The sequence below is a fragment of the Salvia splendens genome, chromosome 20 (assembly GCF_004379255.2).
Source record: "Salvia splendens isolate huo1 chromosome 20, SspV2, whole genome shotgun sequence".
Taxonomy (NCBI): domain Eukaryota; kingdom Viridiplantae; phylum Streptophyta; class Magnoliopsida; order Lamiales; family Lamiaceae; genus Salvia; species Salvia splendens.
Genome location: NC_056051.1, coordinates 21,884,711 through 21,909,168, shown reverse-complemented (window position 1 = coordinate 21,909,168; position 24,458 = coordinate 21,884,711). Strand labels below are relative to the sequence as shown.

Here is a 24,458-nt window from a genome sequence, read left to right as displayed (position 1 = left end):
TATATTCCCTTCATCCTAATAAAGATGACCTCTTCTTTGAGCGTAATGGAATTTTATAAAGTGTTGTTTTATGTATTTAGTGAAGAAAGAGAATGAAGCAGATATAAAAGTACTTCTTTTATACAAGTTTGAATGCAGAACGTAGACTAAACGCAAAAGGTCATTTTTAAATAATACGGAGCTCATGACTTTTAGAGTGATCTCAGATTGAATCATCAATCCCAGTTACCACTGTTTAATCTAATGTGTATCATAATGAGGAAGAGAGTATCATGTCTTCATCTTATACCAGCACAGATTGAATACAATCATCGGAATTCACCATCCAATTTCCATTAGCAAGATCCAGATCATCCTGGTGAATATCTATGACCAGAGGATCATCAGAATTTCTCATTTCATTCATTAGTTCTTCCAGTGCATCATATATTTCTAGGGATCTAGGGTGTGAATGGTCGTCTGCGTTAAAAGAATGAACGTCATGGTGCAACTCTATCCAACTCCAACCTGGCACCTTTTTGACGCTCTTATCTCTCATCAGCCTTTTCATGGCAGCCTTCTCGTCCCACTTCTTAAGTTGGCCATACATATCAGAAAGAAGAACATAAGTGCAGTGATCTCCAGGGTCGAGTTCCATCAGATTGTCAGCTACCCGAGTCGCCAGTTCTATGTCACCGCACGCCCTACAAGCACCTAAGAATGTTTTCCAAACCATCACATTGGGTTCAAAAGGCATATCATCAATCAGTTCCTTTGCCTCCATGAGACGTCCAGCTCTTCCAAGCAAGTCAACTGCACACGCATAATTCTCCATCCGGGCTGGAACTCCATATTCAGATTCCATATATTTCAATAAATCCAAACCTTCGTCAACCAAACCAATGTGACTGCACGCAGTTAGAGCAGCAACAAAAGTGATATGATCCAGCTTCACTTGTCGCTGTGTCATGAGGTAAAACAGTTCAAGCGCACCTTTCCCTTGCCCGTGTTGTGCATATGCAAAAATGACCGAGTTCCATGTCACAGAGCTTCCCTTCTGAGAGGCCTCGAAGGATTGGCGAGCATCTTCAATGATCCCACATTTAGAGTACATAAATATCAATGCACTAGCGACATACTCATTTTCCTCCTGGCCTGATTTCAACACCAGAACATGAACCTGCCGGCCCAAATTGAGCGTGGCTAAATCTGAGCAAGATCTCAAGACTGCCGCAAATGCATATTGGTCGATTTTCAGGTAATTCAAATGCATCTGCTGGAAGAGCCTTATGGCATTTTCACTGGCACCGTTCTGTGACAAACCGGTCAGAATTGTGTTCCACGATACATGGTCCTTCACGTCTATATGTTCAAAAACTCTCAACGCATCGTCCATGTTTTGACCATCAGATTTCAAATACATAGAAATCAATGCATTAGATACTTGTGTTGTCTGCTCTAGTCCCCTCTTTACCACTAGGCAATGCAAGGATTTTCCGAGGCTCCATTTTGCATCTCCAGAGCAAGCACTTATAACAGTGGAGCACGTGTAAGCATCCACCTTCAACCTCCCTCTCATCATATCCAAGAAAACAGCGAAGCAACATTCCTCCAGACCATGATCCAAATAAGCCGCTAACATCGAGTTCCATGTCACTAAATCCCGATTCTCTATAGCTGTATCAAACACTTTCTCGGCAGCTCCAACGCTTCCACACTCTGCATACGCAGTTATCGTGGCGTTAAGCACAGTGCTCTCGTACTCCAGCCCCCGTTTCATAATGCTCCCATGGATCTGCCTTGTCAACTCATAAAACTCAGCATCACAGAGCAATGTCAGAATAGGTGCAAACGTTGCATCGTCGACTCCAACACCTTCAATCTCCATACACCGAAACAACTCAAGACAACGACACAGATTTCCCACCTCCGAAAACCCCCCAATCAAAGTATTCCAAGAAACGGTATTCCTCTCCTTCATGTGCCTAAACACCTTATTCGCATCCTCGACTCCACTGCAAACGGCGTACATGTGCAGAAGAGCACTAGCAGCATATACATTATCACCAAATCCCATCTTCACAATATCAGCATGAACTTGCCGGCCATACATTAATCCGCCACTTGCTACAATGCCCTTGAGTATGCTGCCAAAAGTATAGGCGTCGAACGGAAAGCCGAGTCCTTTCATAGTTTTCAAGAACTCCCATGCGGTGGAAAAGCTCCCGGAATTCACGTGGCCGGAAATCACGGTGTTCCAAGAAGCGGTGTCTCTTTGAGGCATTTCGTCGAACACCTTCAGGGAGGCGTTCAATTCCTTGCATTTTTGGTACCTGCTTATGAGTTTGTTGGAAATGTAGGTGTCTGTGATGAGCGATGATTTGATGGCGTCACAATGAGCCGCCGCAACACATGATAGATTGAGAGGAGCAGTTTCGCGGAGAAATTGCAGAGCCCTCATTCACGAGCAGATTGGAGATCGGAATTCTTCAATCATTCAATGGATTCTTTCTCCAACAGTTGCTAAGGCTAGTTGATGCGATTTCTGATACTCCTACAGTACTTGAAATCGCTAGAATCCTAACTGAATTTGGTATGGTTAACTATATTCAATTTATCAGTTTATCTGTCTTTGTTTATAAATAAATAGAAAGGAAAAGTATGTCAGTGGCCAATTTTGAAAAGAGAAGAGAATCCGGAAAAATGACATTAAAGCTCGAAATAGTGAAAAAATATACGAAATGATATTATACCCTTACTTAAATTAAATGCTTATAATATTTTTTAAACATAAATACTTCTGGCATTAGACTTGCAATATATGGGGCCAATTTGGTAATTCATTGTAAAATAGTACTCCCTCCGTCCCACATAATTTGGGAAACTTTGATCTGGCACGAGTTTTAAGAAATGTAATGAAAAGTGAGTTGAAAAAGTTAGTGGAATGTGGGTCCCACTTTTATATATTAGTTTTATAATTAAATGTGAGTATGAATGAGTTAGTGGAATGTGAGGTCCACTACCAAAAATGGTAAAAGTGAAATAGGTCAAATTATGTGGGATAACCCAAAATGGAAAACTGGGTCAAATTATGTGGGACAGAGGGAGTATTTAACAAACGCAAATAGTAGTACATTGTTCTATCTAGTATATTGCATAAAAACAGTAGCCTCTTAATACTTTTACATGAAATTCTAACTCTCTACAGACCTGTATGCCCAAAATGATCAAATCAAAATATTTTCCAGTGTAGTAACTTGAAATTATTAACTTTTGTATGATCTATAATCACAATGAATATATTTACTTAGATAATACCATCCATAACACTGCAGTATTGGATTTACTGTAGTAGTATATGAAATGACATTTTCACATGAAACGCTAACAAAAAATAATAATTACAGTGGTAATAATGGAATCATTTATTAGGCATCGAACAAGATTGCCGAATCTCTCCCTCATCATCACCAGTCTTAACCCCAATCATGCTAAGTTTCAAGAAAGAAACTGCCCAATTCTCAAAGAAACCATCTTCACTGTTTGCAAATTCAATTACTTTGCTCCTCGTTCTATCATCATTTACCAGTGCAGAATCAGCCTGGAAAAGCCCCTTGTGCTCCAGCACTATCCTGTAGTACTGGTTGTCGAACTGAAAGGGCGTGCCCGGGTCGTTATTCACAGTGATCGAATCATCCCTGGCACAGGCAGGACACATTTTCGTTAGCTGGACCGCGTACTGCCGGTCCAGGGATGAGTCGATCACTGTAACATTTCCACTCAGGTCGACCTTGAACCGGTTGTTGAATGAGCTGCAATGCGATCTTCCGATTGTGTGACCCCCTACAAGACATGACATTTAGTCACAAGTAAACATGACAACCAAACGGCCCCATAGTATGGTTGAATTAGTATACCTGAGAGGGTTACAAGGTCATCCATGGACAAACCCTTGATAGAGAAGAGCTTAGCCATCTCATCTAATGTGAAGCTTGTGTCTATGATGTTTGGTCTCACATTTGCAGCTGCTGAAATCCTACCATCTCTCCTTCCTGTCGGAATCTGCACGCTCGGCCCTCCTGTCTGCAGACGCAAATTTCATCCGAATTCGAATCTCAAAAAAAGCGTATTCGAAACTTGGTTATAGAATGTATGTACGTACGTATTGAACTGCGTCTCTAGCAGCCAGTGCAAGAATGTCGGCACAAGAAACTGTTCCCGGGCAGAAGATTTCGAGCAATCTCTTTGCTGAGTCTATAACTGCAAATCCCTCAACAGATGCGTTCCCGGGATCGCTTCTCTCCGTCCCATTACCTTGAAGTAGTATGGAAGCATCACAGCCCTGTAAAGATAATGAGATTTGAATCTTGCAATCTCAAGTAGGAAATCTCTGAGTGAAATAGGTGTAACTAGCCTCGATGAAGCAGTCGTGGAAGAGCAAGCGAAGGAGCTTCCCGGGAATCGTGGGATCCAAATCGGAAGCTGATCTCACTGTGTTCTTCACCATGATCTCAGCTGCGGGGCATGAACCTGCGTAGAAACCGACAGAGGGAGCCGAGCAAGAAGAGAATGGAAGGAGGCATAGAGTGATAGAAGACATAAGCATCAACAATTTGTACACATAATCCATTTTTTGCTGAGCTTTCTGCAACCTGCTTTTGGCTGTATTCCCTTAATACAGAAAGAAGTCACGCGCCATGAGAGGAAGAGACTTTGTCTATTTATTACTCCCTATAACTCTGCATTTATTTTGGAGATGGTTGAGGCAGGTTTGGCAAAGTGGGACAGTGACAAATACTCAGTAAATGCTCTTCTTGCATGAAACTGAAAGAGCTCAGGTAGGTGGGAGTTGGAAGGAAACTGTATATATATTTAGTACTATGTCAGAAATACATAGATACATTAAGATGATTTTCATATTGAAAATTCAGACTACAGAGAGAACATTGAATCTGAAGGATTCCAGCTTCTGGTTAACTGTTTTAGTCCAACATTTCTTTTTTCTACTTTTGTGTTCGGTGAATAATAATGACTTTAAAATAGCAACCTGCAAATTCTTTTCCATGAAAAATACTGCAAACAAACATATTTTATTTAACAGAAACTTCAACATTGCCTACACATGTAAAAGCAATACCATACTTTTGCAGCTACTACTTCACATCACAACCTCCTATGACTTCTTATGTAGTTGGTTGTGTTCATTGCAATCACACTCGAGCAGATCTGAATCCCAGCCACGAAAACTGCAGCCGCGAGCAACAACAGCACCCTCGACATCCTCCCTGATGCCAGAATTGCCAAAGCCGTAGAAACAGCAGCAGCAATAGAGAGAGCTTTCTTCCACACATGACAAGACTTCACGACGTTCCTGCACCCCTTGCAGTGGATCACATGCCGGAAGTATCTGTTTGCAGGGTTCGGGGCGTGCATTGTTCCAATGCCGCCCTTAGCTGGCTGAGAAGCCGAGAGGCTGGCAGTGAATCCGGCTGGAGCATGCTCGACCAGTGCAGGGTTTTCTGGTAAAGAAACTGTGCTGTGGCCGAAATGGTAAGGCATTCCATGTCCAACTTTGTCCATCCATCTTCGGTACTCTGCAACCCACGTGTCTGACGTCTTCAAGTTGATGTAGAGCTCTCTTGTCGGAGCTTTTTCTCTCACAAGAATCTCATTCTGAGAGGAAAGGAACCCCATGTCTTCCTCAAGAATCTTGCTAGCTGTCTGATGCAAGAACCATTTTGGAAGCAGTTTGAACACAAATGAGGGCTTCATCGTGTTCCCAAAGCGAACTATGAGCATAGACTTCCCTTGCCCCGATGGTCTGCAGAGGAACAGCCCCGAGAAGTAGATCTTCTGGCCCTTCTTGTCAATGACTTCCCGGTTACTCTGAAGTACACAAGGTGCCTCAAACCTCAGAAAGTTCGGGATGTGATTTGGCAATGATACGTCTCTTTCTCTACCCCACCGGCCAGCAAAGCCTCGCCCTGTCCTTTCAGTCACCTCAAAATACAACGGCCCTGCTTCTTCCCTTTTCGCATTAGAATCTGATCTGTTGTGTGAGATAGGAACATGGGAAGGATCCATAAGGTTCTCTAAAAGGATGGAGTGATCATAGGGGAGCTCGTGGATGGTTGATAAATCTCGAAACCCTGGCCTCTCAAAATTCTCAAACCAAGGTATTTTTGCAGGATTGGGAGGACTCTTACGCGACATCCAGATCCATATCACGCCCTGTGAATCCTTGATTTCGTATGTTCTCACACAAGCCGATGATGGGATCTTTGCGCCTTTTGAGAGCTGTCGAAGAAGGAATCCGTTTTTTAGGAGCATGTTTTATAATCTGTGGAAACTGATCAATCAACACAAACAAACCTGTGGTATTTTCACACATTTACCATTGCCTTCGAATTGCCAACCGTGGTACAAACACTCCAATCTACCATCAAATAGCTGACCTTCGGAAAGTTTTGCTAGTCTACACGAACACGAAAACGTCACTCATGAAGCCCCAAATTATTATGCTAATACATAACACCTTATATCCTTTTACAGGAGAGCACAAAACAGTTGTTGCACATAGTATACAGCAACCTACATTTTGATAACATCAATAATTTGAAGAACACAATTCAAAAGAATGAAACATTGAAAAATAAACCTAGAGCAACTAAGCCAAAATGTGGAAATGTACTAGATTGTTCATTAGTTGCTCCCCAAATTAAGTGCCCTAATTTCAACTTATGATTGAATTGGTACCAAATTTTCTAGCATAGCAGAAGCTAAAGCTGACCTCAATTATCGATTTAAACAAAAAAGCAGTATCAAACCTACCGGTGGGGGCAGCGATCTTCGTAGCACCTGAGCTCGCCGGCGCCGTCTTTAAACAGGACGACCTGCTTGTCGAACACCGTGAGGCCAAGCGGCGCGTCGTCGGGGACGTTTTTGGTGAGATAGAGCGGATACCATTCTTCGCTCCAATCATAACCGACTGTTTCCTTCTGCCTGAGAGTTTCTTCATCGCCAATCACGCTTTGATCGACCTCCGCCGCTGAGATTTCTTCGGCGACTGCGCTCCGTTTCAGGCGGTGTTTCTGCAGTTGGTGATAGTGGCTGGGGCTCAAGCGTCGTCGGCTATACAATGTGATGCTTGATTTTGAGAGTTTTGGTTGTGGTGATGGAATTGTGATGGTGGGAATCGATTGTAACTGTAAGACCGCCATTTGCTTCAGCTATCCAAAATTTGGAAGTTTATTTGGTTGAACGAAAACAACCTGATTTGGATAAAGACTCTTAAGAAAAGAATTTAAAAAATGATAAAATGAGTCGTTTTTATTTCTGCCCGCGCAAATAATTCATCATTTCTGAATGATTATGACTTTTTAATTTTTATCATCCTGATAAACAATACCAATATTTAATCATTTCTTTCCTAAATTATGCATGTTGATAAGATTTTAATTAAATTCAATATGTAATTTACTTTTAATACAAATAAAATTTTAGATTTATTAAATCCTAAAGTTACTCATTGTTATAAATGGAAAATAATAATCGAAATCATAATCACTTGTCAATGTGACCGAAGCGTTCCCGAATTCGTTCGACTAGATCATGGGTAGCGGCATCACGAGCCGACTCACTGCGCCTTAGCTATTTTCGTACATGTTGCGGTGCACCTTGAGCTCGACGAGTAGACGATATCCTCGTCGACTCAATTAGGGGCGTTGGTCTTTCATTCAATTATCATCTCGTGCATGATAATACACGCACACATGATGTCGGCAAGCACTTTTCGTAACCACAAACGCCTCGGGTCTTTGATAATGTTGAAACATGTTTTAAGAACTTCGAATACTTCTACATCTTTGTGGACATCCTCTTTGCTTCTGAACAAAAAGAACTCTATTGGGCTCGGTTGTGCAAGAAAATGACATCATGAATGTCTAGCGAAATAGTAATCTAGTATGTTGTAGGGACGGGCACGTGGCCTTCAATTGTATTGTCGAATGCGTTACAAATGGCCTTGCAGGTCGACACTGTGCAAGTACTCGTTGAGCATGTCAGAACCTTTGTCAGTCGCAAGTTTTCGGATGTCCGATGCACACTTTGTAGCATTTACAGGCTTTGCCGATCAAGCCTGTTGGGCTGCTGCCCGAAGTATTCTTCTTGCGCAGCGGAGGTATTTGCTATGCGTAGAAATTTATTCGTGCGCGTCCTAAACCGGCGACTGAATACATATGCCCCCATTGTGGCTCGGCCGTGAAGTAATCCTCAACGGGCCTTGCCATGACAACTTCTCGTTCTAGGTGCATGTACCTTGTGGTTCAGGAACCGGATAAGATGCATATAGATAACATTCCTCAATTTGTTGAATTAATGAAATGAGGTGATTAACATCCTCGCCTTCTGAACTTCTATCATATGCACCATAGTTTATATTTAGAGTGAACTACACTAATAGTCCCTGATTTTGTAGAAAAATGCACCAATGATCCCTAAAAAAATTTTATATCGGTTTTGGTACGACAAGACTAAAATAGCGACCCTAGGCACCATTAGTGTAAATATTTATAGTTTGAGGGCATTTTAGACCTTGCAACTTTCCCTTTAATTTTTTAAATTTTTTCTTCCATCACCATTTTCTTTTAGAAACTCAATTATACTTTCATTTAAATAATATTTAATGCTTTATAATTTCAAAATTTTAAATAAGAAATAAAATATTTTAATTATGATTTAATTATTTTTAAAATTAAATATTAGTCTTTATTATACAGCTCAATCTCTATGTTTGCGAAGAAAAAAATAACTCTAATAGTAACATTTTTCAATAAAAATATTAAAGTGAACTACAGAAAATTTTTTGGGAAATTTATTTTTACTTAAATTTTTTAAATTTGAGAAGAAAAAATATTATAGTGAATTATAGTAATTTTTCAATATTATTATACTTAAGTGAAAAATAAATATTTTAATTACATTAATTAAAATAAAGTATAGCGAAAAATATTTTTAAGTATAATAATCAAAATTTAAGTGAACTATATCTAACGTAAATTAAAGCGAACTATTGCAAGTAATATTTTTTTACCAAAAATATTAAAGTAAACTATAGTAATTTTTTCATTATAAAGCTTAATCTACGTTATTCAAGTAATTATTTAAAATATTTAGGTGAAATAATTCAAAAGAAAATATTTTATCTTGTAAAGATATAAAATGGAATAATATCAGAAATGTAAATATTTTCTATCTGAAAATGTGTTTTTATATATGTCAAAAAAATTTGCATGATTGAAGAGATACCAAAATTGTAATTTCTAAATACCAAAAATGCCCTCCATGGCATTTAGGAGATTTTTCAAATGTAGAGGGGTATAAAAGACCGACAAGTACCAAAAATGTAATTTCTAGGGACAAAAAAATATAAAAATTTTTTATAGACCATTGGTGCATTTTTCGACAAGATCAAATTAGTGTAGTTCACTCTTATATTTATAAAACCTATAGAAAACAAAAATAGAGGAAATGGAAGACATAAAAAAGGAAATACTAGGAAACTAGTATAGTTCGAATAGAACTTTATTGTCCTAAGCCCAACCATTTTGGGCTCACCAGTTTGTAGGCCCACAAAAGGCATTTTAAATGTTTTATACTTAAACTGATCTAGTATTCTCTTACTCCAGGTAAGAGAAATTTACCAAGAAATGGAAAACTACCTAAATTTGATACAAATAAATACACATGTTACGCACATGTATATCACTTAAATTTAGGCAAAACATTTTGTTTGATTAGGTTTCTACAATTTTTTGGTTTATTTGATCCTTGTATCAGTAAGAGAGAGAATAATATGGAGAAGTTTTTTGTCTATATTATTCTCTCTCTTACTTTTCTTTCTCTTCACTTTAATTATTTATTATCATTTTTTCGAAACGAGGGATAAAAATGGAATAGCCCTATTTTTCGTGGACGGAGGGAGTATTAATTAGATCATTTTATAATTGTTTTGCTAGTAATTCATTTTTACTTAGTACTTTTATTTTTAATTTGATTGGATCTTTATTTAACGGACTTCAAAATTTAATTAATTTTTCTTGTGTTAATTAAATTTATTTATTTTCTTTTTTCAAGAATAATTGATAAAATAGAAAATTCATTGTATTGCACGTTCACAAGTTATAAATTAGCATTTTCCAATAATTTTGAGTGTATTGCAACTGAATTAATTTTAAAATAAACAAGAAAAAAAATTAATCAACACAAGAAAAGTTAATTAAATTAAGGAGTTTGTTAAATAAAGAATCAATCAAAGAACCTCTTGCATCAACATGCATTAGTATAATTTCATAATGGATTCAATGAGATAAAATGCATTAGTACAAGAATCTAATAAACCAAAATTTTTTATAGAAGGACCTAATGAAATAAAATGTACTCATATAAGAACCTCTGGATATATTTTGCCTTAATTTATTAAGGGGAAAGTAAAGTTATCTAGTCCACACATAGAGTTATTTCTTTTCATTCAAGTGTTTTTTTGGATTCTTCAGTCAATTGCTGATTTACTGGTCCATTGTAAAAAAGACTTAAATTAAAAAAAAAACTACTTAGTGGAGTACAAAAATGTCCATCGCATTGAAGGGAAGAGGCTGTCCATTTGCGCCATGCATCCCTCTTCCCAGCAAAAAGCAAGAAAAATGGGATGTCTGGTTTATAATATGACTACAAATAATTACATGAGAAATTTGAACCAGTCAACTCGACATAATTTATTTATTAAGTTTACATAAAAAACACACATAGACTTTTTCTTAATCACACTCGAATGCAACTTGAGATTAATTACTTTCTTAACCCGAAATCCCACATCTTGTTGATCACAAATTAAAAAATTAAAAGAATAATGCTAAATAATTACATTATTATAGTTGCTCACACATTTTTATAAAAGATATAAATGAAAATCTGAAAACAATTGATTACATTTTAAAATTTCAATTTTGTAAGATAAATATTTAAAATTTTGAACCATTAATAAATTATTAAAATAAATTAATTATAGAATGTGTGGAATAAAATAATATTCATAATATTTATTTAGAATTAGTGGAAGAAGATAAGTATACAACATAAGAGTTACTGTACTATGGAATGTAATCAAATGCAAACTCTAAATAATGTACAAACCAAAATTTTGATCTGGACTGTTAGAAAATGTCAACAGATGACAAAATAACAGTAATAAAAAAAAGTCAACACAATATAATAAATATCCAAATTATAGCTTAAAATTTTTTGTTGTTGTTATTTTGTCATCTGTTGACATTTTTTAAATATTCAAATCATAGCTTAAAATTTTTAAAATATAATAAATTTGCATATTATCACAATCCTATTTTTTATATATTTATTAAAATAACTTCGTGTGTTACAAGTTATAATGAGGCAAACTATTTTAATTAAAATTCTAATTGCAGTTGGCAACGTATAAAAGGCTGATTGAAGTTAATAAGTTTTAGGTGCTAGTTTTAGGCTGGGGCTACAGACCGGCCATTGATCAGGGATGCAATATTTTACTCCCTCCGTTTCGTTATAGTTGAGGCAAAACTTTTCGACATGGAGTTTAAGAAAGAGATGTTGAATGTGTTAAATAAATAGATAGAAAAGTAAGAGGGGGGAAAAGTAGCGAGAATAAAGTAGAAAGTGAATAAAGTATATAGAATAAAGTAATAGAGAGTAAAGTAAGAAATAGAAAAAGTTATTATATAGGAAAATGACTCAACTATGAGGGAACTTCCTAAAATAGAAAAATGACTCAACTATGAAGAAACGGATGGAGTATTAGCTTTAGAAGTAGTATGTTAGTAATTAATAAACAAATTCGAACGAATAAAATTAGTTTTATATATACAGTATGGAGGTGTTCGGTTTGCAAGATTCTATCCGAGATTAAATTTGTATTGTGTTTGGTTCATGAGATTCAATCTCACAACTCAATTCTAGATGGATAATTAGTCATAGCTAATCCCCTATGACTAAAAGAATCTCACAACTCAATTCTAGATTATATCTTGACATTATTTTATCTTGGAAACCGAACACTGCCTATATAAATTGGGAAGAATACTAAATACAACCTAAATACTCCATATTAATCACAAAAAAAATGGCGAATTAATTACGAAAAAAATTGGCCGCCGACCTAAAATTTAGTCAGCCATAATTAAGGGGTGTTGCAGCTAAATTTTTTACTCTGACGTATTTATTTGTCGTGTTTAAAAGGTCAGAAGGAAATTGGACATTAATTAGTTCAGAAATCATAATTCAAGTAACCATTATTTCTCAACTATCTTTTACTGTTGCTTAAATATATGGAAATTAAACAAAAATTGACATTTTTTTCATAAAATTTTATCTCTAGATGAATTATCTACCCTACCAAATATGTGCTAACAATATATATTAAAAATAGTACATATAGATTTTTTTTTGAAAGATAACATCAAATATCCTCAATTTAAGATTGTGATAATTACGTATTTTTTATTTAGTAACTCAACTACGCAAACTGCCAAAACAATTAATTGCAAATAATTGCACAAGAACTCCAAGTATTATTGTCGTTGAGTCAAATCTAATAGCATAAGGATAGTTAAACAAACTAGTGTATAAAAAAACATGCTAAAGAAAAGAGTCCACAGCCTTTGTCCTTTAGCAAAGAGTTTATACATTATTATTGTATAAGGTGTCGAGTTCGAACCATCTTGACATCAGTTGCAATTTTTTTATTTCTATAGGAGTTTATTTGACATTTCCTTCTTCATAGAAGTTTATTTTTTTAAAAATATCTTGCCATCAGTTGCAATTTCCTCACTTCTATCAGTGACAAAGTTTATTTTAAAAAATAATATATTCAGGATTTTTAATTCGGATTTCCTTCTTCATAGAAGTTTATTTTTAAAAAAATATCTTGACATCAGTTGCAATTTCCTCATTTCTATCAGTGACAAAGTTTATTTTAAAAAAATAATATATTCAGGATTTTTAATTCGGGGGTGCGAATAGTATGATAAATAGGTACTCCCTCTGTTCCATGTTAATAGGGTCATTTTCTATTTTAGGAAGTTCTAAGTTAATAGAGTCATTTCTAGTTTTGGTAAAAAGTAATTATCCCTTTTACTTTATTCTCTCTTTATCCTTTTTACTTTATTCTCTCTTTATCTCTCTTACTTTATTCTCTCTTATTTTTTTCATCATCCTTTTAACACACTATTCTTAAACTCCGTGCCGAAAAGAAATGCCTCTATTAACAAGGAACAGAGAGAGTACATAACAGTCAGAAAAAAATATTGCTAAAAATATTATACATTGAAACATTGTTTAATTTTAGAGTAATACATCAATAAAAAAGAAAATCACACAAATATTTATTATTCGACGAATCCTCATTTCTTCAGAGCGAGTGACTACATTGGTCACTGTAACCTTATCAAACTATTAGTTCATTCCTTTTAATATATTTTTGCATATGCATCCAAAATCATAACAAAACAAAATTATATGAATTCCAAGTGTTCGACCAAAATTATAATGACGGTAAAACTTAATAACACAAACAATATTATAAACTATTTCTAGCATAGAAAATATACTCATGTGTTACTATCTAAAAAAATTAGGGTATATAATTTTATGACTATAACATGAATTCAAAAAAAAGGGCGATAGGAGATACAGAATTAATTAAATGTTGTATCATATTCATAATTGGACAATAAAACTAAAATGAGGCTGCATATATCACCACATCACTATTTCCTAGGCGGCATAGTTTAGGTTTCAATCAGATGCATCCACTTTACAAATTTTAATTGGAGATACAGTATTAAAATTATCATTAAATAATAATATAGGTATAATAATAGAATTAAAAGAAAAAAATTGGGGATATGGTTTTACATTCCGGCCGGCAGTGCTTTTTATAGGAGTTTATTTGTCATTTCCTCATTTAAAAAAAAACAAGCTAAAAGAAAAGAAAAAAAAACTCTGGCTCTTTTTCAATCTAGACAGTGAAAGAACCATGAATTTAGTAAGCCATGTTAAAACTCATGAACTTAAATTCAATAACACTCAAGTTAATTAACAACGAACTCTAGAGTTTAACCTCACTATTTTCATTTCCCCAAATAAAAAAACTGAATAGAGTTGTTAATGCTAGCGAGTTAAGTTGACTAGATTACACCACTTTAATTATTGCAATAGCAATAGCATATTAATCCCTATAATGTTATAAGCAGTAATCCATATTAACTATAATTAGTTGATAACTTGATATACTCATAATCTATTTAATTACATTACATAAAAATCTCAAGTTGCATAAAAAATGTACATCCTTTCAACTCCACCGATCAATTTCCCTTTGGGAAATAGCCGCGGATCAATCTCGTCTGCTCAAGGGCGTCGTCTTTCGTCGCAAAATCGCAGCAACGGTGAGTTCTTGTTTGTGTGTGTATTCAAGAATCAAGAATGTATGGTCCAATTATAAATTCATAAAGGCTGTAGTTATTAGGTTGTATTTGTGTGAGTGTTAAGTAAGTTGGCAAATGTTATGAGTTTGAGTTCTACTTCAATTATTTGATGTGCGATATTTTCTTTTAATTTCGACTATATTTTGAAAAAGAGACTGGTTCGGGGATATGGAAGAATGTGAGACAACAAATTCCACCCCATGTGAATAATCATCCTATTTTCAGAAAAGATGCAAGAGGAGGTAAAATTATTTAAAAATTTCTTATAACCATGATTAAAAAATATTACTGCTTGAGAAAGTGTCGTGTACTTGCATAAATTAACCGTCGTTATCTAGTCACTGAAACTGCAGGTAAATCGAAGCTTAATAAATGTTCTGGAACTATTGATAGCTTCGAGTTGCAACCAATCGACAAGGTTCGTTATATTACAGTTTTTACTAAAAAATTTACCATTTTAGTGAAATCAGAGAATCAATCCTGTCAAAACAATTATTGGTTACTTTTTTTTTGTATTTCATCATATATATCATCACCATGTATTGGTGGTGAAATATCTTACTCTAGTTAATTAATTGAATTGCTTTTCGTCGTCTTAAATTTGTGAATTAAAAAGCATCGATAACTTGAACAGATAAGATATGGGCTAGAAACACCATGGTTTGCGAGACTTCCTCGCCTGGATGCTCGATTCTTTATCGAGCATTACAACGCAGATGAAGTATTGATCGGCGATTCAATTTACAAGTAATTAGTTTGATGTGTTTTTGTGGTTAAGCTTTATGATAGTACGAGTTAAATACTGTAACTCATGACTAATTGACCAAACTCTTTATTACTACAGGCTTAATGACATTAAAAGGAATACATATCTTGAGCTTGCAAAATCAGATTACAACAAATGTCAAGAACAACATCAAATGGAATGGAACCATTTACAAAAGTATGTGTAAAAATTGATCAAATCTCATTAGTAGTAGCTAAAAATAATTTCAATATTATCATCATTGATTCATTATCATCTGCATGATTAATTTGATTAGATGGTATGAAGATTGCAACCTTGAGGAGTTCGGGATAAGCAGAAAGAACATTCTAGAAGCCCATTTTTTCGCGGTGGCGAGCATATCGGAGGCGGAGAAATCGGGAGAGAGACTAGCTTGGGTTAAATCTCAGATTCTAGCTGAAATTCTTTCAACTTATTACTTCATTAAGCAACGTGATCAGTTTAAAGATCAGGACACTGAATTTTCTACAGCATTCAGCACCAAAATCCATGTTGTTGGAAAAGGGTATGCATTTTATTTAATTAATTGGATTTAAGGAAGATATTTTATTTTACTATGAAATTTACTTGTGCATGAGGAATCCAGTTACAAGAATGTACAACGGATTATAACCATACTGTTTGAAGCCCTAACACAAATGAAGGAAATTGCTCGAAATGCACAAGAAGGAATCGAGGGAGATGTTAGCGACGACCTACTTCACGAGGCGGTGAGTACATATGCACACATACGTGCATGTAGGGGAGTAGCCAGGAAATTATCTTGGAAAAGACAAAAATATACTACTCCTTCCGGTCCCCAATAGAATTCCTATTTTTAACCGGCACAAGTTTTAAAAAATTATTTGACTTTGTAAATGAAAGTGGTAGAAAAAGTTAGTAGAATGTGAAACACACTTTTATATATTGATTTTATAATAAAATGTGAGTGGAGTAATTAGTTAGTGGAATGTGCGGTCCACTTGCCAAAATTAGTAAAAGTGAAATGAGAATTTTAATGGGGACCGGACGAAAAAGACAAAGTGAGACTTCTATTGGGGTCCGGATGTAGTATGAGATAATTATGGGAAGTATGTCTAGTGTCGGGGCATTTGTCCTTCTGAGAAAATTGCCAAAGGCTGGCTCCGCCCTTGTGTGCACGCATATACATACATATAACGCATATGAACTACTGATAGTCACGTAAACGTTTATATAAATTAGTATCTTTATGTTTTTGATAAGTTTATCTCTACAATGAGAAGAATCATATTTTCACTAACAATACTTCAGCCATAGTTTTTCTCTATGTCACTCATAATGAGACGAAACATATTTTCACTACAATACTTCAACCATAGTTTTTCTCTATATCACTCATATTTATCAATTTTGCGTCAAAACTCGTGTCGCCTACTGCTAATAAGAAGGGAGTATATTAAATGAGGTATATTCTATATGTGTAGTGATGTTTTATTGTGTTATTTGATGTGACAATTTGGTCCTCTTAGTTGGATATTTAATTTACACAGTGGGGAGAATGGTTAAAGAAGCTTGGTGAAGGGACTGGAGAAGAAATTCCAGAAGTAGAAGTGATAGTAAGGACTATAAATATTTGTGGTGGCCATATTCTCTCCAAAGAGGTTTTATCTCACCATGAATACGAGACTCTCTCCCAACTCACTAATCAACTTTGCCACCACCTTCTCAAGCTTGAAAATCACAAGGTAAAATAAAATATCATAGATATGATAATAGTTCAATTTATTATAGAGTTTTTTTAATTAAGTAATTGCCCAATGAATGCGTAGCTGTAGACCAATAGAAATTCATTAGGTTTCATCTAAAAACCAATTGGTAAGAGGAGTGGTGTATAAAACATACTCTCTCCGTTACATAGTAATGAAGTCATTTTGCCATTTTAATACGTTCCATAGTAGTGGAGTAATTTCTCTATTTAGTAGTAAAAGTCAACATATTTTTATTTCACTTACTTTACTCTCTCTTACTTTTTTTTCTCTCTCTTCATCTCTTTACCTTTTTCATTTACTACTTTATTATTCTTTTACTCAACTCACTTAACAAAATTTTTCTTAAATAGTGTGCTGAAAAAAAATGACTCCACTATATGAAACAGAGGGAGTAGTATCAATGGTTTCAGTTATCACTTTAGACCGATATAGGATATTCCTTATGGAGTAGTAATTGTTTCTTGTTTCATTTGCCAACACAGACTATTGATGGGAAAATCGAAAAGGAAATGGAGCTATTGGTGCAATTAGTGATGCAGGACTCATCCAATGGCATAAGTAAAGCCACGAAACAAATGTTTTTGGTGGTTGCAAAAACATTTTATCACAAGGCTTATTTTTCTGCTCAAGAAATTGAACAGCACATATCAAGAATACTGTTCGAGCAGGTTATGTAATTGGCTCTAAAATCAAGCAAAACTAGCTTTAAATAGTAAATTGAATAATTTCGCATCTACTTATATAATTGATCTAGTAGTTCACTTCTTTTTACATTTACAACGAGAAAATTTTAATGATGGTTTTATAAATTTCGTCATTCTTTTTAGTAGGGGGATTAATATAGAGATTCTAATTTGCATATACTGTTCCGATGTCTTAATCATGTAATTCGAAAATCACAATTTTAGTAGTTTGTGTAGTTAAAAAAGATTTATTAGAGTTGTCATAGCAAATCGGCCAGATTGATAGTCTAGACAAGCCGATCTGGTTAGGTGTTGGGCCCGGCTTGAAATAATCCGACGTACAAAGCCCGTAAAACAGCCCGACGGCCCGATTGGGTCTTATGCTATATAAAGTTTCTTTTTTCAGAGAATGACTAATAAGAGTTGAATAAATAAAATAGGGTGCAATATTGAGTGACTAGAAAAATTAATTGACTATAGTCTACACTCTACAGATATAATATCTTTGGTCAATTAAGCCTGTTTGAAACCTCAGGTCTCTTCCGCATCAATGTACGTAAAATGGTACGTGTATATTTTTATTATTTAATTATGTAGTAGTTTTTATAATATAGATACGAGGATAACAAATATATTTTGTACATACGAGGATAAAAAAACATTTTGAGTTATGAGACCAAGCGGCAAGCAGGTCTGAAATTCTAATTAATTGACTTTTATACATGCTCAGTTCTGAGAGGAAAAAAGGGAGCAAGCCTAGTTGGGAGTTTTACAAAACGTGAACAAATCGGATATACTGAAAGGTGTGAGAACACTTTCAGATCAAATCAATTTGGTGGTTCAACCAATATGTGATCGGATACAATTCAGGTTTATCGAAAAATTCGTATGCTGATTCTAATCACTACTTAGAACCGAGAATTGATCAAATATAGGAGGTTGAAGCGAAACATCGCGTCATTTCACGAAGAGTTGCGTCTCTTCGTTTTGGGTAACCGAATTTGACCGAATGGTAAAGGGTTTCTAAAATTGCAAAATAGTCCTTCAATTATCAGAAATTACATTTCCGGATGAAGATTTTTGTACAGCAACTTTAATGGAAATAAAAAATTACATTTTCCGGATGAAGATTTTTGTACAGCTCGACCCCAGCCAGGGGCTCTGCCCCTTGGACCCCGCTACTCGGGGGCGCTGCCCCCGAACCCCCGTCTAGTCATAACGAATTCAAATAAGTGTACACTACGCACTTCCAACTTATTTGATGTCTCATTATGAGCACTTTGATCAATCAAGTTAATCCAATTACACTAAAATATCCAACATGCCTAAATGGAATTATTTTAGTATTCATTGCACTTCTAAATTGCATAAAAAATAATACATCTAGAATTACTTATACAATAACATACAGTGTAGTCGAGTGGAACGAGACTTGCCCATTCTTAATCAAATAGTTAGGAGTTCAATTTCTATCTTTGAATATGTAGTGATCTTGAACTCTTGAGTTAGTTAACATGTAAGTGCCTACAAATAAGCATAAAATAGTTATTGGATCTACCGATGGATACTGTCATACTGATGCATGTAACAACCAAAATATATTGCTTATATAATTCAATATTTCCGATTCTTATTTCGTATTATACTCTTTGCCTGATTTGATGCTCATTCCTTCTTACTAAAGTGATTAAATATGTAGTTAATAATTTAAAAGTAGGAGGATCTAATATATCATAATATCACTTTCCATAAAAATAGTCTCATGCTAAAAATGAAAAGTTTCTTTTAATTTATCATTCTACTTTTCCCTTTTTTTCCCTCTTTTCTTTCTCCTATTTGAACCAATTTTGTATTATAATATGTGACGTCCACTGATAAGATTATTTTTGATGAAAAGAGGGAGTAACACTATTCAAGTTGAAAAATAAAATAATTAGGGACCATTAATTGACCTGGATGTGAAATAGTTGACTACGAAGCTCACATCGAACTTGAAGCTCAACTCATCAGGTCCAAATTGGAGATTTTAGTGTACTAATTACAAAATTGTTTTTTCTCCAACCACCTCTTTCTTGGTAAATCATACACTGTTGACTAGTATAATGTTGTTACCAAAAGTTAATAACAAAATATGAATTTAACGTGTGTTAGTGTAGTGGTAAATTAAAAATTTGTCCGATTCCAAATATTATGAGTTGTCCGATGCCAAATATTATGAGTTCGAATCCATCGTAACATCACCTCTAAATTTTTATCTATCAATAGAAAAAAAAATAAAAATACATAAATTTAATATAGTAACTTTTAAGTTTGTGGGCAACCGGAGCCCAGCCCTTACCACTTCTTTGGGCCCAATTTAATTTTTGCTGATTCAGTTCAAGCAAACCTTACCGTTATTCCACAATTTTGACATATCTACAAATATTATTGTTTATTAATATTATTTTCTCTATATAACTATTTAAAAATACACTTTGACTTAACATAAATTTTTAATTTCATAAAAAATTAAGTAAAAAAAATTAATGAAATATATTTATTATTTATAATTTTGTAATAAAATATGCATACAATAAGTTAGTGAAGTATATGGTTTATTTTAAAAATGAAAAAAAAGATAAATGTAATTTTATATAGCAGAAACCTGAACGTCAAAACATGTTACTCCCTTCGTCCCTGAAAATTTGTCACCTATTTTCTTTTTCGTCTATCCCTAAAAATTTGTCACCTTTCACTTTTACCTTTCATTTTTACCATTTTTAGTAGAAGACCCTACATTTCACTAACTCATTTACATTCACTTTTTATTATAAAACTAATATACAAAAGTAGGACCCACGTGCCACCAACTTTTTCAACCCATTTTCTATTACATTTCTTAAAACTCGTGCCGGGTCAAATGGTGACGAATTATGAGGGACGGAGGGAGATTTTAGCTGATGGAATTTGTTTTTCTTGAAGCGAGTGTGCAATCACATCCGGATGTAGGATAAAAATTTGTGGGCTATTGGAGGTGTCCACTATAGTGGCGGAAATAGAATTTTGAGGCTGTAGACAACAAAACTGGGGCTATGGACAAAAACTGGGGCGAGGCTATAGAAAAGACTAAATGCGTTAATCGTAAAAGAAAATTACTTATAAAAGAAAATTACTTAAGTAACATGCGACAATACTAGATAAAGTTCGACTCAAATTACCAAGGATGGATAGTATAAATACTGCATAGAAAATAGACATCACGTTTATGAATTGCCAACCTTGTTAATATATTACTCCAGGTACTGCCCCATCTTCTAAAAATGTAAACTTCTGAAATGACACAGTGTATTATTATATAATTGATAAAATAAAAAATTAATAAAAAGATAAAAATGATTAGTGGAGAATGAATTTCATCTTATTAAAAATAAAAAAAAGGTTTTTAAATTAGAAATTTTCTAATTTTAAAGAATAAAATAAAATGAAATAGCGTATATTTTTAAAAGTTGAAGGCGAGTAGTAGTAGTAAATAGGAAAAGAAAATGGTTAAATACATAATACAATATTCCTTCCTGACTACTAGTATATTTTTGCTATTTTTGAATATTTGGCTATTGTGGCGGCAACTATTGTTGAGTAGTAGTATTTCTAATTACTACTCATAGTGAAGTACTCCTATATACAGTCTTTGATGAATGTTTTCCGCAAAAATAAACAGTTAAAAGACTAAAAAATCCGGCCGAAACTTGTGAATATGGATTGAAGAAACAATTCGAGAAAATGTTTTAAATAAGAATAGATTCTTGAAAAGATTATAAATTTTGGTCAATTTTCGCAACTTTAAAAATGGCAATTTTCAATTATTCCATAGTCTCATGTTCTAGGAAAATGATTACTTGTGATGGGGTACGTACTAAACAAGCCCAATAGCAGTGACAGCTCGGCCAGCCCAATAGCAGTGACAGCTCGGCCAGCCCAATAGCAGTGACAGCTCGGCCAGCCCAATAGCAGTGACAGCTCGGCCAGCCCAAAGCCCAAGAGTTCAGTTCGGCATTACCAAAGAGTTCGGCCTCAGCCTACAGCTCGGTAAAAACCAACCAATCAAGCTCTGCTCTCAGGTCGGCATCAAGCTCTACTCTCAGTTCGGCATTACCAAAGAGTTCGGCCTCAGCCTACAGCTCGGTAAAAGCCAACCAATCAAGCTCTGCTCTCAGGTCGGCATCAAGCTCTACTCTCAGATCGGCAACCAAAGCAGTTCGGTCTCGGTATTCGGCCGAACAAGGAGTTAGTGGACCCATACAGGATGTCCAACACACCCACTACCACGTGATGTCAGTTCAGGCCACGATCGTAGGCCATGACCTACGCTTCACCCACGATCTTAGGCCATAACCTACACGACATCCACGACTTAGGGTGGTGATGCAAGCCATGATCTGAGTTCATTATATAAATAGAACTTAGATCTGATAGAAGGGGTTAGAATCTCTCTAGAGAAATAATCATATAGCAAGTCTGTGTTGTAAGCTGTAATTCGCAGATCAAGCAATACAAACCTGCCCCCATTTCTCCCCGTGGACGTAGATTTACCTCAGTAAATCGAACCACGTAAAATTCTCTGTGTCGTAATTTATTTTTACGAGCATTTATCATCATCAAAAATTCGCGGAATCATCACTGGCGCCGTCTGTGGGAAACAGAGAACCAAATTTGTGATAAAGCGAATTTTTGACCGTTTTTTCAACCCAAAAAAATGCATACCAGATCGCAGAGTACCCGTATTCCTGCCCGTGAGAACCAGGAGGAAGCCAATCCATCCCATAGGTCGGGAAAACAGCCTAGGGATAAATCCACCACCAGTTCTCATGGTGGAGGAACAAGCCGCTCCAAAAGCCGTCACACCGAGTCTTCCCAGCAGCCCGATTTGAACGAGGCTGTCAAGCTGTTTTTGGCGGAAAAGCAGGAGGAATTCTTAACCTTCCTGCAAAAAAGCCAAAAGCAGCCGGAGACGAAAACGGCGGATTCTCCTTCTCCCTCCATACGAGACAGTCACTACCGCAGTAGTAGTGTCATGTCTTCCAGAAGAAAGAATCCTCGGTACCGGAATCACAGGAGAACTCCATCTCCTCCATACCGAAGAAATGTCGGGTTCGCCATGTACGGAGCATTGAGGACTCCGTTCTCGGACGATATTACCTGAACTCCCCTTCCACAGAACTACCGAACTCCGTCGATAACCTATGACGGACTCGTGGATCCTCATGACTTCCTGGGACGCTATCAGTATAATATGGCGAACCAAGGTCTCAATGAGGTCCATATGTGCAAGCTGTTCCCCGAGCTGCTCATCGGGAACGCCAGAAGGTGGTTCGACAGCCTTCCTCAAGGCAGCATTAGATCCTACCGAGATCTGATGGATGCTTTCCACAGGAGGTTCTTTCAGAAAGCGGAAGCCCGAAATACTTCGGCTCAGCTGCTTTCTATACGTCAAGGTCGCGACGAAAAGATCAGCGACTTCCTGACGAGATTCCATAAGGAATGCCTACAGGTAGATAATCTCAATGATCTACTTGTCATTTCGGCATTCCAAAATGGAATCCTGCCCGGAGCTCTCTACAGAAAGCTCGTGGAGTGCGGTCCGCAAACAGCTCAAGAGATGTGGGACCTTGCGGACAAGTTTTCTCGTGCCGATGAGGCAGACCGTCGAAAACGGTCTTTAGACAGCTCATCTAGAGAAGACAAAAAGAAGCCCGGTCATAGCGATCAGAGGCATCCTCGAAGAACACCTTCTCCACTAAAGGAGAGATAGCGGTCATCCGAGGTGATCGAAAAAGAGCAAGTGTGTTCGCAGATTGCGCTTAAAAGTGCCGAGCAATCAGTTCAGCACCATCAAGCATAGCAATCACAGCAGCCGGAATCAGAGGCCGGCGAAATGACCGAAGTCACACCGGAGCCGAACTCGATGGTGTACGGCACTGAAGCCGTGATTCCGGTTGAGATCGGCATATCCAGTCCCCGAACTCAATTTCTCCTCAGAAATGAATGGTGACGGACTAAGAGCCGAACTACATCTGGCCGAAGAAAGAAGAGAATTGGCCTGCATAAAAGCAGCCAAGTACAAGGAGCAAGTAGCCCGGTATTATAACCAAAGGGTGAAAAAGCTGCAATTTCAAGTGGGAGATCTCATCTTGAGAAACAACGAAGTAAGCCGAGCAGAAAAGCTGGGCGAACTCGAACCCACATGGGAAGTTCCATATCGGGTGTCAGAAGTCCTCGGCAAAGGGTCTTACAAATTGACTCACGTGTCAAGAGCACAAGTACCCCGAACATGGTACGTTTCCAACCTCAAAAAGTTCCATTTGTAAGAGACAGTCCGGTCAATGTGCTTTCTTTGGTTTGCTTGGTTTTTGTTCGTCTCTATGTGCTTTTTATTTGTCTATATGCCTTGTCTATGTGCGTGTCGTCTCTTACAAATGTTACTGAGGTATCTTGTTCTTCGAAGGCTGATCCCCTTCCTAGAACATATACAAGCTAAACGATTGTGAGTCAAAGCTTCTACAGAAGATACAAGACCACAATTCAGCTTAAACAAGCAGTTCGTCCGAAACGAGCTGCAACAAGCCAACGATTGTGCGTCAAAGCTTCTAAAGAGGATACAAGACCACAATTCAGCTTAAACAAGCAGTTCGTCCGAAACGAGCTGCAACAAGCCAACGATTGTGCGTCAAAGCTTCTAAAGAGGATACAAGACCACAATTCTGCTTAA

General features: G+C 36.1%; 4 protein-coding genes across 8 annotated transcripts; 1 reads left to right on the top strand and 3 right to left on the bottom strand.

Moving 5' to 3' along the window:
- Window positions 1-260: 260 nt before the first annotated feature.
- Window positions 261-2,678, bottom strand: LOC121782202 (putative pentatricopeptide repeat-containing protein At3g25970). Its single transcript, XM_042179941.1, has one exon. It carries the CDS (start codon window positions 2,438-2,440, stop codon window positions 284-286), a length of 2,157 nt encoding a protein of 718 aa, XP_042035875.1. The 5' UTR covers window positions 2,441-2,678; the 3' UTR covers window positions 261-283.
- Window positions 2,679-3,343: 665 nt separating this feature from the next.
- Window positions 3,344-4,933, bottom strand: LOC121782071 (peroxidase 18-like). Its single transcript, XM_042179770.1, has 4 exons — window positions 4,394-4,933; window positions 4,142-4,321; window positions 3,897-4,062; window positions 3,344-3,822 (listed from the first exon to the last, which is right to left on the bottom strand). The coding sequence occupies exons 1-4, from the start codon at window positions 4,607-4,609 to the stop codon at window positions 3,401-3,403; spliced, it is 984 nt and encodes a 327-aa protein (XP_042035704.1). The 5' UTR covers window positions 4,610-4,933; the 3' UTR covers window positions 3,344-3,400.
- A 117-nt stretch (window positions 4,934-5,050) lies between these two features.
- LOC121782070 (protein TIC 55, chloroplastic-like) lies at window positions 5,051-7,253 on the bottom strand. The gene is made up of 3 exons (XM_042179769.1): window positions 6,811-7,253; window positions 6,352-6,454; window positions 5,051-6,276 (listed from the first exon to the last, which is right to left on the bottom strand). The coding sequence occupies exons 1-3, from the start codon at window positions 7,197-7,199 to the stop codon at window positions 5,143-5,145; spliced, it is 1,626 nt and encodes a 541-aa protein (XP_042035703.1). The 5' UTR covers window positions 7,200-7,253; the 3' UTR covers window positions 5,051-5,142.
- Window positions 7,254-14,314: 7,061 nt separating this feature from the next.
- Window positions 14,315-17,803, top strand: LOC121780882 (probably inactive copalyl diphosphate synthase 3-like). Of its 5 annotated transcripts, none has more exons than XM_042178526.1 (9): window positions 14,315-14,474; window positions 14,678-14,755; window positions 14,852-14,931; window positions 15,148-15,260; window positions 15,358-15,456; window positions 15,557-15,805; window positions 15,887-16,010; window positions 16,812-17,006; window positions 17,513-17,803. In XM_042178526.1, exons 1-9 carry the CDS (start codon window positions 14,369-14,371, stop codon window positions 17,705-17,707), a joined length of 1,239 nt encoding a protein of 412 aa, XP_042034460.1. In that variant the 5' UTR covers window positions 14,315-14,368; the 3' UTR covers window positions 17,708-17,803. The 5 variants fall into 5 exon arrangements, with proteins under 5 accessions (XP_042034460.1, XP_042034461.1, XP_042034463.1 ...); XM_042178527.1 differs by having other exon boundaries at window positions 14,666-14,755; window positions 14,867-14,931; XM_042178525.1 differs by having other exon boundaries at window positions 14,316-14,474; window positions 14,666-14,755.
- Window positions 17,804-24,458: the final 6,655 nt, after the last annotated feature.